The following is a 13,778-nucleotide window of genomic DNA, read 5'->3' as shown; positions in this document are numbered from 1 at the left end:
ATACGAAAGTGTATTTATTATTGTTAAGAAGCCACGTATATATAGTTATATAAGTTAGATCCTAATAGAGTGCACGTATATATATATATAAGTTAAATCCTAATAGAGTTCTATACAAATCAGGAAGATAGAGCTCGCAATAATTAAAAATACATACTTCAAATCCGAATAATACATCCATTTATTTCATAACAATTAATTATTTATAAAAATGAAGCTCATCAAGGTATAATTTAATCGTATACAACTGATAATAGATCAAGTTTTGAATCTCTTTTAGTCTTATTAATATTTTATGGTAATTAATTGATTTTTTGTTTACTATTAAATTTAATCATTTTTTATTCTTTTTGTTTAATATCATTACTAACTAATTTTTTTATTCTTTTTGCAAAGCCCAAATCTTTTTTACCTGTACTTTCAATTGTACTAACAATCATATCTAAAGATATTACTGAAGCCGGTTGAATCTTCCGGTTCAGTAAATCTCGTACTTTCTTCTGTTCACTGACAGGTCCAGTTCTCATAATACTAGTTACAAATTCCTAAAATAGAAGTCAAATACCATGAAAAATTAACACTTTCATTAATAATTATATGAATTATAATACAACTGAAGCTCGACCAAAACTGGTAAATTTGATGGATAGCACACATGATATATTAACAACAAAAATAAAGAAAAATATTTTTAGAAAAAAAAAAAAAAAAAAAAAGGAAAGAACAGCCTGATAAAATAAAACAAAAAACTCGCACCAATGCCCACCCCCTACCTACTTCCCAACCAAAAAAAACCGAGGGAAGGAAAATATAAAAAAGAACACACTATCTCAACTTGCAGCAGTAGTACACAAGATGCATCGTAATCGAGGCGCACCAGAATTGGTATCATCTTCATTATCCTCATCATCACTATATCCATATTCTAACTCCTGCTCCCGGGAAGTGGCTCCGACCCGTTTTTGAGCATCAACAGTGTGCATGGAATCCATTAGACAATTCATGTGATAAGCATGACAGCAGAAGAATACGATGACTGATACATTTTGTATAGAGAAAGGATCAAAACACATGCAACATCTTGCATCTCCCCTAGTTTTTGATTTAACCTCCATTGTTCTCAAAGTCGGTGTTCTCTCACTTGTCTGAGAATCCCGATTACCATCCCTTTTTGTTCGCGTGTCCTCTTCTTCATTACTTAAGAGAACAGCTCGTCTTGCTTCCTTGTAGTATTTGATTAAGAGGTTTACACAATCAGCCTGTACATTTTAGTGCATTATCAAAATGTTAACAATAGCTCAGACAATCACTATTGATACTATTTTCTATTCAAATGAAAAGGGAATATAACAGCTTCTTACCTTGAGAATATCATTACACCCATGTCTAAGAGATGTTTCAGTTCTGTAATCTGTGATAATTTTTACTAGACGATCCCTAAGCCTGAAAGCAACATATAAAAAAAATTATAGTATTAAACACAACAAGGATAAATATATTCTAATTGCACTACTCAGGTAAAAGTTGAAGGGTCAAGGGATCAGGGATGCGCTGTTCATTGACCTTTCTATAAGTACCTGGAGCATGACTTAATTGATATCAGAATCCAAAACTTTTAACAAAAGGCTTCATGTATTTGCTTACCTATATACTGTTTGAATTAACCACATGCCCTAGCAAAATGGTATTATAGAATATGCTTACCATTACTTCAGAATCTTTCTGTTTGGTATGCATTCATTAAAAATGTGCAATTCATTTTGAAATGAATTTCCATTTTTTAATGATAAGTTTAAATGTAAAATTCAATTGAATTCCATGTATTTTATGTTTTGAATAAATCTAAATTGAATTCAATATATAATAATCTTAAAATATCCTTAAAGAAAAATAAAGAGAGCGAGAAAGACGAGTAAGAAAATGAGATATTGAGGAGCGAACGAAGAAATAGAGTTACAGAAAAAGCAGGATGAATGATAAAAGAGAGAGAGAGAGAGAGAGAGAGAGAAAGAACGATGGAAGATGGGTATTTTAATCTAAAATTTTAGTTGTGTAAACTTTATGGAATTTATTTGGAATTCCATCAATTTAATGGAAATTGGTTTAGTCAAGTTCAATTACCACAGAATTGAATTTCCAAACACTGAAAACTGTGAATTCAATCGAATTCCACAAATTGTTTTGGAATTCATTTATATCTAAATGAGGGGTTAATGCTTAATACTAGAAAATGTGATGAGACGCTCAAAGAATGGAATGGAGAAAAAGGGTATTGCTAAATTGGCATTAAGGCTCGATTTTGTTCAAGTTGTATGTTAGTTTCTCAAAGAATAAATTCAAATATCATAAGGCAGAGAGGAAAAAAGCATACAGCCATCAGAAATGCAGAATGGTTCGAAGACAGAATCAACCCAGAAGGAAGCAAAAACAACAACTGCAACATTTCAGCAACTTGAGGAGAATGACATTTGAAAGAACTCAACAGCACAACAACAAACATTATGCAAGCAATACCATCATCGAAACAATGAATATGTGTCAACTTATTTTACAAAAGTTGGCTCACAATGCCCGATAAAATACATTGTAGCGCCAGAAAAATCAGGGACAATTTAGATATAATACAAATGGATTACTAGGTCTTGGATGCAAAAGAGAGTATCAACAAGAATTTCTAGGCCTTTCTCTGCTTGAGTTTGCATTACAGGTTTCTTGGAATGCTTAGAAGTGTTGGGCTTTATTGACTTCTATTCGATATTGGAATTTATCTTATCCATTATAAGGAGTTTATACTATGTATAGAAGCTCGAGTTGTTTATCAGGTTCAACAAGAATGACGTTGAGTTGGGCAAGAAACTTGGAGCCTTATGACCTTAAGTATTCCATAAATTGAAAGAATTGCTGAAAAATGCTTTTTGTTATCCGACTTCAAAAAACAATTTTCATAATGATGTCCATTTCTTTAACTTTCTTCTCATCATTCTAGGTCTTATCTCTGAATCCTAAGCTCATACATTCTCAGCCATCTTAGCCAAAACTTGCGAAAAACTTGTTGACACTATATTCAGTTTCAAACTTTTCTGGCCTAAGAGAAGCACTAAATTTTAGTCAGCTTACATCAATTGCAAATTAAAAAGAGAGTGAAACTTGAAACCAAAATAAAAAGAAATATACATCACACTTGAAACCCAAATCCCAGGAACTCACCTAGGAATCTCCAAGCCATTAGGTACCATATTTACAATATACAGGGGATCCAGATTGCCAACAGTATGCTCCAACAACACTCCCACCTGCCAAGTAACAGAACATGCTTGAGAAAAGCAGACACAGAGATGCATAGAAAAATGTCTGATTAGCAAAAATTATGAAATTAGTCTGCTGACTAAGTTCTGAATATACCATTTCAGGTTTGTGAAGACACTGCTTAATTAATTCTTCCCAAAGGTCGTCATCGTGCTGCATAGTTACAAATTCTACAGCCTGCACATTATAACAAATAAAAGTTATGACCTTCGGGTACAAATGAATTGTTTCAAAGAAATACAAGTTAAATACCTCTTGAATATCTCCTAAATCATTTATGATGACAGCTAAGGCCTTTTTGGAGTTCCCCATTCTTCCAAGTATGAAGACTTGCTCCCTTAAAAGATCTCTTTTGACACAAATGTCATATGCCTGAGATATGAGTTCAATGTGTCAATTCATGGAGAAATAATTAAGCAAACAATTGAATATTAGTCAACTAAGGACATGCATAATTAGTAACATCCAAACCTTCTCAAGTGTGCAATGTTGGCTACTGCGGAGAAAGGGAAGTAGCATCTTCGGATCATAATCTGCATAAAGCTCTACCTGTCACAATAAAATATATGCCAGCATCAGGTATTGCTATATCAATGCATTTATCGTTATTCTTGGCAGCTGAGATGCTTGTGTCTAGTTATTGCCCCAAGCATTAACTAGACAAATATGGAAACCAAATATCAACAAAAAGGAATCCTGCCAGTTGTTCTTAACCAAGAAAGGAATATTCATAAGCTACACGACAGATAAAATAAAGTAAAACCAAAGTTTAGCAAAAGGGAGTCCAGGCGGAAAAAGAAAACACACACACACACACGCACACAAACACACACAAGAAATTGGGTCCACACAGTTTTCAAATTTGTACTATAGATTGAGTTGATAGCATGCGGGGAAACATGTCAAAATCAGCAGACAATGTAGCTCCATCAACAAGGGATGACAACAAAAGACACGGTGCCTGACCATAACTTTTATCCATGGAAAAAAATAATTGTAAATTTAAGCATGCAGTATGCCATAATTTTGCTCCTGTCAAAATCACATTGACACAAGTTTAACACAAGATAATTGTGTTGTGCCATACATTAATCTTCCTACAAGAATTAAACATTGAATATATCCTTCTAACGGGCTTTGCCATGTCAAACCAACATGACATGTTTAGTAAATCTATTATGCATGTTTTACATGATAACCTGACCCATATCCTTATTTGCTAGTATTTCAAGCAAAGAAGCAAAACTAAATCTATGATATCAAGGCAATATTTACAATCCAAAAATTACAGCCTTCTCCATACCTGCATATCATGAAAGTCCTTTCCAGCATGTGGATTTGCCTCAAATAGCGCATGCAGATATAAATGCAAGTAATATCTTGAATCACATTTATTTCTGGCAGCCAACAGTTGCGAGACAACTTCAGCTGGAGGAATTAAGTCCTTGTTTTGGATCAATAGAGGTACCGCACGCTTGCTATCAAGCATCATCAATTGGGCAACCTGTACAAGCACAGAAATAGGAGGGGAAATTTTGACATGAGAATTATTAGGCAAACAAATTCATTTATTCTGCCCTCTTTAGAATGTAAACTTTCAAGCATCGAAGTGAATACAGTGGTAACAGAACTGCAGAAGCTATAGAAAGCCCAATAATCAGCATTTCAACTTATTTTGCACAACCATACCTTCTCACGAGTAGCCTCATGTAAGTTATGTTTTTCAATGAATTCAAATATATCTGGCTTCATAAGCTGGAAATCAGTAAACCACCAAAAAAAAAAAAAAGTTATGTTAGCATGATAAAATTGATCCACAAATGTGTTTTTCTGAAACATTTTATCTAGACATAAATTTATGGTAACACAAGTGTGGAACAAAATACTTACATCAGCATAAAGTGTACAAGCTTTCTCATATTGCCCATCAATTACATATAATTCTGCTAGTGCCTGATATAAAGGCATACTATCGTTAAAGACATGCCACAGTTGAAAGTTTTTTTAATTATAAATTACATGCACAAACTCTATATCTAACCTCCTTAAGTGCATCAGTCATGGAAGAGGTGTTTAGCTGAGGTTCTATAGCAGATATGACAGGTAATGCAGAATAAATCACAGGTGGCCAGGATTTAACAGTTGACAAAAGATCCTTATGGAAAGATGAATTTGTTGCTAGTGCAACAAGAGCAACCTGTAACATTGAAACAATGTATCTTGATCCCAAGCTGGCATATCATAAAAGGTTGGAACTAACAAACGCATCTTTTCTACAAACCTCATAAGCAGTATCTCTCAGTCTTGGGTTTTCCGTTGGTATGTACGGGACCAGTACAGGTAGCTGACGAAGATGAGCAAAATGGAAAACCCACCTTCAAAAAGGGCAGCACATGGTCAGTCAGTTAAGCAAGGATATGAGAATTTTTAGTGATAGTTGCTTCATTTACCTTTCCCATGCTGAAGCAGACCCTTGTAACAATTTGGGACACAAAGATGCAGCTTCAGCATATTTCCTTTCCACAATCAAATGATCGAGATACCTAGATCCAACCTGAGCACATAAAAAATCCAATTGGGATATTATGCAGATAAAAATAACACAAACTCTGAGTTAGAAAGAGGAAAGCTTGATATAAGGATATATTTCCATTTCAAACAACAGAATATTGACATTTTACTAAGAGAGAAACGAGAGATATATAGAAGGAAGAAAGGAGGAACATTGCTATTTGCAATGAGGACAAAGAACAGGATAAGCATATCTTAAATACACCGACTGGAAGAACACTATTTAAAACATAATCATGGAAACAAATAATAGCACATAGCTGAGAACACAAGCATTTTCATGCATCTCGAAGGTTTGTGATATTGCACTATGTTGTCACTTGTCACCAATAAAATTGAATGGCTATATTATTCTCTCAATCCAATGAATCTTATTTTCTTTTTAGAATTCACTTAATTATGCCAAGAATTATATTATTACAATAGTTGCAGCCAATTTACACTAGAAGGAAACAAAAATAGCCTAGGAATGGATGAAACACGATGATCAAAATTTTTTAACGTGGGCAAGCAGCCATAAAATTTAAGTTGGACAATAGCCTACACTTTAGCTCCATGACTGAATGTTCTACTCAATCAACATTTCACAAACTCTCCAACCTCAAATATATCTCAACAGACATGAAGGAAACACACTATGTATGATGCCTCTACTACTTCTGGACTTTCCCCACTAGCCAACCCGTCAAGAACTTTCCTACCATGCAACCAATTCAAGGACAGAAAGAACAGAATGCCATTCATACTGCCTTGCAACTAAACAACAAAATAAGGTTATTGTCCTACCACCCTCTCTATTCATGCAGTACCACTGAAGTACCATCAATCTTCTCGTTAACAAGTTACCTCCTGTAGTGACCAGGAATAGCTTTAGTTTTCTTAATAGTTATGACCTCAGATAGAGCTAAACCAAAAAAGATATGACTCCTTAGGTAAACACAACCATTAGGACAACGCTCTCAATCAACCCTACATTTTTTAACAAGAGGTGAAAATGGGCTAGCCCAACCCAACCTGGAAAATTAACATTAAGCCCAAAATTCTGGCCTAAAGAGTATAGTAAGGCCCTAAGTTTCAAGCCTCGTCCAAGTCTCTTATCAAATAGTTTGGAACTGAGCCTGCCTAACCGAAAAAGTTATATGTTTTCATTCAACATATATTAAAATATATAGGACATGATTATTATGGTATATTCATTCTAATTCTATTATAAGATATTATCCTATGTATTTGTAGAATGTGTATTGCTTAATGTATTTTAATATATCAATTATATTAAACAAATAATTCTCAGTAAAAATATAAAGTTCTTAAAATTTTCAGCCCACTTCAGGCCTTTTGTTTTTCTGTAGGGCCAGGTTCAGGATCATGCCTTTGAGCCTAACACAGCCTGGGACCTCAAGCCTCAGCTTTGATAAAGCTCAGCTCATGAGTCATAACAATCTCTAACATCAACTAGTATGTCCAAACTTGCATGTATGCTCGTGGAGGGGAAAAAAAAACTCTATGCATATAGCACCCGTAGGAAGAAACAAAAAGAGCTCTATACTTCAGCACGTTTATCGACTTGGCCGGGGCTTGGAAAAGGACATTCTTTTTCACAGACTCAGCCTGCACTTTTCTTCACAAATAAGACCTGTGGCCCAGCTCACATACAGAAGGGGGAAATATGTACCTCATCAAGAAGTTCACTTCGAGCCTGACCCGCTTCAACTGCTGCTAAAGCTTTTTCATGCCAACCATGTTGTAGAAGCCATGCAATATGATCTTCAGCATCCCTAACAATTAAAAATTCTGTTTAGAGGACCATTGGATCTCACTTCAGCATCACTTATAACTTCAAACTCAACCAATTGCATTAAAGCTCAGTGAAATTTCACACGCCACTCAATTGTTAAAAAGAAATATTACTGGTTAAATCTCAAGAAATAGAAACTTTATGGTAATAAAAGAATTCATTCATTTTTGGTTCTACTCTAGATATTCTTACATATAAGAAATCAATATGAATACTATGGATTAATGCCACAGCCAACTATACATCCATCTCATTGATTTTCCATGGTATGCTGCTATTAAATCTATCTCGAGTATTAAAAAGTAAAACAGAAAGTGACGAAAAAATTATATTATTTACCAATAGGGTTCTCCAGTTCCACCAAGTTCCCACTATTCAGTCATCATCACCAAAAATGATGTTGCAATCATTTCTGTCCAATGTTCTTAAGTTTTTTATCAACAAATGAGTACAAAATCTTAAAAATGTGAAGAAGTTAGTAATGAACCACAATTAGTGTAGCAAATAACCCCAACCCAACATTAGGTTTTAGATTTGACAAAATAACATTAGAAAGAGAGACTAGTAGATCATAATTCAACGATAAGGCTGGATTTTCCCATGACACAACCAGGGAAACAAACTAGCAATGAACTCCTTAATTACTCAAAAATATCTGCCACTAGACAGAACGTTATTGCTTTAGCATATAATCCAACTAGAATAAGGTTTTAAACATAAATCCAAATAGAAGTAGGTCTAAGACATAAAACTTAATGAAATAACAGAAAGATTTAACAAAATGGTTATAGAATCAGGTTTTCACCAAAATAACAGAAAGATTCCATAATCCCAAATTTAAATTTGATAAATACTACAGTTGAGTGAACAGTAACACTAGAAAATCCTAGACTTCTGCTCCAGCATCAAGTAGGCATTCAAGAGATAATGCAATACCCCAATTTATTATCATAAATCAAAAGTGAAAATTATACTAGCTTACCATTAATCAGGACATCATTCATTCAAGTGTAAGCCAAAATAAATACATAACATACATGCTGTACAGACCAATTCAAAAAAATAAACGCACTGCAGAGGTAATTAAGGATAATAATAACAACGAAGATGACGACGACGACCATGCTAATATTAATAAAAAAACTCAGCAATCGAACGAGGTACATGAGTTCGTATGTCATGTTTAGTCAACTTAGAAGGGTGCAAAGAAAATGTAAGCTGATGATTTGAAGAACTAAGATAATTGGTCTTAATATGTAAAACAAAGACATCTCTTTTGGTTATAATTCAAAATTCAATTCTGGATAAGAATCTACAACAAAATAATTTCGAGAAAGAAGATAGTTAATTACTTTTAGACTACAATCCAAGCATCAAACTTTACCTACGCCACAGGTTCTAAGTGCTTGAAATGCAATTAATGTCAAGAAATACATCCTTCTATTTTAAAGCTAAAATCCAAGGGACATCAACACTAACCTCGGTTTTGCAATAACAACATCCTTTGGGGATACAATATAGTATAATGGTTCATCACCGGCAGCCCACTGACCACCAGCATAGCTGCTCCCTACGTTAGTATATTCACACATGAAAGGAAAATCATAACTATTTAGATGTAGGTCATAGAACATTACAAAAGTCACAAACTTCATATGCAAATATGTTAACCTGAGAATGGAGAATGAGCAAGGGAATAGTCCTTTGCCTTGTAATGCTCAAACCCATGCACAGGTAGGGCATCTGTTGCAAGTTCATCATTAGTCCACGTAACTATACGTACTTCTGGTCTCTGTGCATTACCCTGCTTAAAATAAGTAGAACAAGTCAGCAAACATGGCATATCTTCACTACGTGATGGTGATTTTTAATTATGACATCCAATGGCAGACTTGGGATTTAGACTACACGGTGCAGATATACATCCTTCCAAAAAAAAAAAAAAAAAAAAAAATTCTCAAATTGATTTTTAAATTTGCTACATTTAATATTTCCTATACACATCTCAATAATATTTATACAATTTAAATTTTTATTCATAAATTTTAGTTGAAAAATAATTTCATTTTAACAACACAAATATGTTAACAAACTAATCATTTTCACGATTACTCACCCCTTTTTAGGGCAATTACAAAAATGGAGGAGAGCTATAGGTTTGCCATGCAATAAGAAGATATCTAACAAAGCAAAAGACAAGTCCTATAGAATGACAGTGAAACAAGAAATGTTTTATAGGAGTGATGTGAACCTCCTAAGAGCCAAAATTCACAAGATGAATGTTGCAGAAATGGTAAGTTAAGATAGATGTGTAGTCATACATGATTGGACAGGATAAGAAATTATCACATGAGACAAACAGTAAAAGTCATGCACATTGGGGATAAAATGAGGAAGGACATTGGTTTGGCTATGTCTTACACAGACCTCCAAGTGCACCGTCCTTAAGTGCAATATTTTAATAGTAGAAAGTATTAAAAGAGAAATAGGTAGACTTAAAACTACACAAAGGAAAGTTATTCCACCATCAACTAATTTAGGATAAAAAGCTTAATCGTTGTTGTATGAAGTGCCTAGTTTTGCAAAAAAAAATTAATAATAATAATAATGATAATAATAATAATAATAATAATTAATACACACTTTTTTCAAAAATATACGTATTTATATATATTTTTTAATTAACACATAAAATTTCAAGAGGCTAAACTATTTCATGAAATTATAATATTGTCCACCATTCATTTTTTGGAAGTCCCAAAATACACACTCATTTCTGCAAAGTGAAAAATTTTTAGAGCTAATTTTCCCATTATTCCCTTATTAGTTCTTCAATTTAAAGAGTTTATTTACTCTGACGTAAAGAATATGTAAGGGCATAAAGGGAAGAATGATGTATTAGATATGAGTTGGCACAATATATTTTGTTAACTGTGTTTAAAAAGAAGGCTACAACCTTATTTGTACAAAGAGAGTAGACAAAATGTAATAGAATTTCTTTTGCACCAAAGTGGATTCTTGAAACTAAGGACTAAAATGTGATAAAAGTTTTATTGTGGGAATTAAAATGTTGTGTCATTACCGAACTATGGGAAATCAACACACACTTTAAAAACAATAAAGACTAAATTGTTTTCATGTAAAAACTCACAAACTTTTTAACAATTATCCTTTCTCATTTTAGTCATTCAAAAATCTTACTTCATTTATCAGATTTGTAGGAGAAATATGGTTCACCAACATTTTACTGCAACACATTGTGCATTTAACATAGCTACCTAAACAGAATATAGCTACATAATTGTATGAGTCACAATTAATGTGTTTCATTCAACATGGAGGAGAAAGTACCTGTCTTGATGGAATGGTACTACTAAATTCCTTCTCTCCATCATCTTCTCCAGGAATATAAGCTAGAACAACCAAAGAATCACCAAAGGGAGCAATTCCTGAAATATAATAGCTGGTTTGGAAAGATGCCACAATATCCACCTTGTTCATACTAGCCATCGGGAGGTGACTATACGTCCCATTTGTTCCTTTGTACGCATTTGTTCTTATTAATGCAATTTTCACGGATGTTCCCCAGCCAATAACCAAGAGAGAATCATCCTGAATGTGATACAAGGGAACCAAGAAAAAGCACATATTTCAGAAACAACATGCTCATGTTAATTTTGAAATCATAAAAGTACAAAAGAGAAACAAGATAAATAGAAATGATGAAGAAAGGTTGTTGAAACTGTCTGGACTAGTATAGCCACCAGTGGTTTGATTAACCTGCCAAACTAAGTGAGGAAGCAAAAGTTCAGGGCGTGGACTTCCTCGTGGTCTCTCAATAAATGTTATTCGCTGATCATTGGCAGCATCATAAACTTTCACGCCTGCATCATTAGCCCAAGCAATGAGACTAGTTCTCCACTTTACAGTATGTATTGGACCTTCACCAGAGTGCAAAACCTAAAAAAAAGTATATTAATTTGTATTATTAAGAACTGAAAACTTAATGAGACAATTCATAAATATGGTATCAACAATAGAAAACCTGTCCAAACCTGATCTCGGTATCCCAGCCATTTCTTTGAATTAAAATACAAATGGCCTGCTAAACCACCAGCTACAAATCTTCTAGATGTTTTTCTAGAATATTCAGGGTCCAAAGCAATGGCCTTCATTGGTCGATGATAGTCAAACTTCATTTTCTCATCAGTGAAAAGGCTATGTATTACAACAGATCCATCATCTGAACAACTACCTATATATTCACCTTCTATATCAAAGCTGAGATCATTGACAGCAGCGGTATGGGCAGCAAATTCCTTAACCTGAAAATGAATAAATTGAGAACATAGCTCAGACATACAGAAAGTTTGGACCATAAAAAATGTTGTAACAATTATCAAATATAAACCATCCCATAGCCCTAGTATATTAGCCTAGAAATTATTAGCATACCATTCTCAATACCCCAAAGTGATTCACACATCTGTAGGTAGACAGTTGACCTTATTGTGCCCTCAACTCTCCCCCAAGCAACAAATAAGAAAAAAAAAAAAGGAATGGCGTAACTCATCTGTAGACAATAATGAGTTCTTGCACTCAAATTTGAAAATATTTCACATTTACAACAAAAACTTGCAGAGGAAAACCGACAATTGACTTGACAACATGGATGCATAAAGGGGGAAAAAAGGCAAGCTTATACTATGTCTATGTGCAATGTACTGCTTAGTAAACCACCAAAAAGAAAAAAAGAAAAACAGTAGCTGCAGAAGCTAATGTTGATCTGACTCTCGATTTTCAATGTTCCCTATTATCTGAACCAATAAAACTTTGCTTTTCAACCTTCTCAAACAATTTAGATTCATGAGCTAAAATAGCATCATTGAAGATAAGGTTAAAATTTTTAAATAGAAACGATAAAAGAAAATGGAAAATTACTTGCTTTCACATACTAATAATTAAGCTGGAGAATGAAACGGGTGAACAAAATTTTTAGAACTTTAATGGATACTAAAAATATGTAATAGTACAAAAAGCAAATTATACCCAAAAAAAATCCCTAAATATTAGCTGAATTACTCAAAACAATAAAATTCCAATCCAAATTCAGATCCAAAAAGCTTCAATTCAGCGAGTTCTCAGCTCAATCATTGCTCACCTGGTTACCAAGGAAATCAAGAATATGAACGGTGCCGTCCAGTGTCCCAAGCGCGATCATCCGTTCTGCAACCGCAATACACGACGCCGCATCATTTGATAGTAACGTCGGTATACTACCTCCCATTCTCTGGTACTTTAGCCTCGGCTCTTCCTCCTCCTCCTCCTCCTCCTCCTCTTCCTCCTCTTCTTCTTCTTCATCTTCCTCTTCCCGCTCGTCGTCTCCGTCGACGCCGTTCTCCGACGGAATCGGAGCCATCTGGAGAATTGTGCGATTCGTTATTACGAAGGAAAGGAAAGACAGAGATCTGTTTGTTTGGGTTGTGGGCTAAGTGGATGATTGTAGGAGAGTGGTTTGGTTAAAAACGGTTGTTTAATTATTAATTAACAAAGCAACAAAAGAGTGATGACAAGCGAAGGGACACTTGTCTACTGTTAATTTAAATACTGTCTTAGGGTGGTTCTGGTTCTGCTTCCTTTGATTTGATTGGGCCATTTAATTTAATCCCTTGTTTTTTGGTATAAAATTTATCTTTAAATAAGTATTTTTCATTCACGATTCATCACAGTCATCACTTAGATTCTTGTATTTAATCAAGAAAAAATAGGATCATGAAAATCTGAGTAATAAAAAATTTAAAAACATGTTATGATTTGTGATTTTATAATGAGAAAAATTAAATCATTCAATTTAATTTCAGAATACATTTTAAATTTATGGACTTTGTTTTTTCAATTAAACGCTGAAATGTGAATTTTTCTCTTTTTGTTTTTTTACAAGCTACAAATTTTTACATCATACAATCCATGTATTTCTCATTCCATCAATTCAAAATATTCATTCAATTTTATTTTTACTATTTTTTATACAAAAATGGTTCGGTGTCAAAAGAATATCAAGTGTTAACCACGATTCATTTATTTCTGTGAAATAATTTATCTA

General features: G+C 33.7%; 1 protein-coding gene across 1 annotated transcript; it reads right to left on the bottom strand.

Annotated features, from left to right (window-relative positions):
• Positions 1–562: 562 nt before the first annotated feature.
• On the bottom strand, positions 563–13,210 carry VPS41 (vacuolar protein sorting 41). Its single transcript, XM_012209271.4, has 19 exons — positions 12,837–13,210; positions 11,731–12,000; positions 11,456–11,635; positions 11,027–11,287; positions 9,347–9,479; positions 9,155–9,245; positions 7,553–7,655; positions 5,757–5,860; positions 5,588–5,681; positions 5,348–5,503; positions 5,197–5,259; positions 4,996–5,061; positions 4,610–4,810; positions 3,778–3,855; positions 3,559–3,678; positions 3,403–3,483; positions 3,208–3,293; positions 1,362–1,443; positions 563–1,259 (listed from the first exon to the last, which is right to left on the bottom strand). Exons 1-19 carry the CDS (start codon positions 13,092–13,094, stop codon positions 831–833), a joined length of 2,856 nt encoding a protein of 951 aa, XP_012064661.1. The 5' UTR covers positions 13,095–13,210; the 3' UTR covers positions 563–830.
• Positions 13,211–13,778: the final 568 nt, after the last annotated feature.

This window comes from Jatropha curcas, chromosome 1 (genome assembly GCF_041381405.1).
Source record: "Jatropha curcas cultivar XTBG-Jc1 chromosome 1, XTBG_Jcur_1.0, whole genome shotgun sequence".
Taxonomy (NCBI): Eukaryota; Viridiplantae; Streptophyta; class Magnoliopsida; order Malpighiales; family Euphorbiaceae; genus Jatropha; species Jatropha curcas.
Note: the sequence above shows the minus strand (reverse complement) of the source record. Positions and strands in the feature narration are given on the sequence as shown.

Bases quoted from the DNA above. Each gene is read 5' to 3' on its own strand.
- VPS41 (XM_012209271.4), bottom strand. From the start codon at position 13,094: ATGGCTCCGATTCCGTCGGAGAACGGCGTCGACGGAGACGACGAGCGG. The intron at 12,001-12,836 runs GTGAGCAATGAT...ATTCATTTTCAG, and splicing joins TTGATTTCCTTGGTAACCAG to GTTAAGGAATTTGCTGCCCA. The intron at 9,246-9,346 runs GTTAACATATTT...ATACTAACGTAG, and splicing joins TGCTCATTCTCCATTCTCAG to GGAGCAGCTATGCTGGTGGT.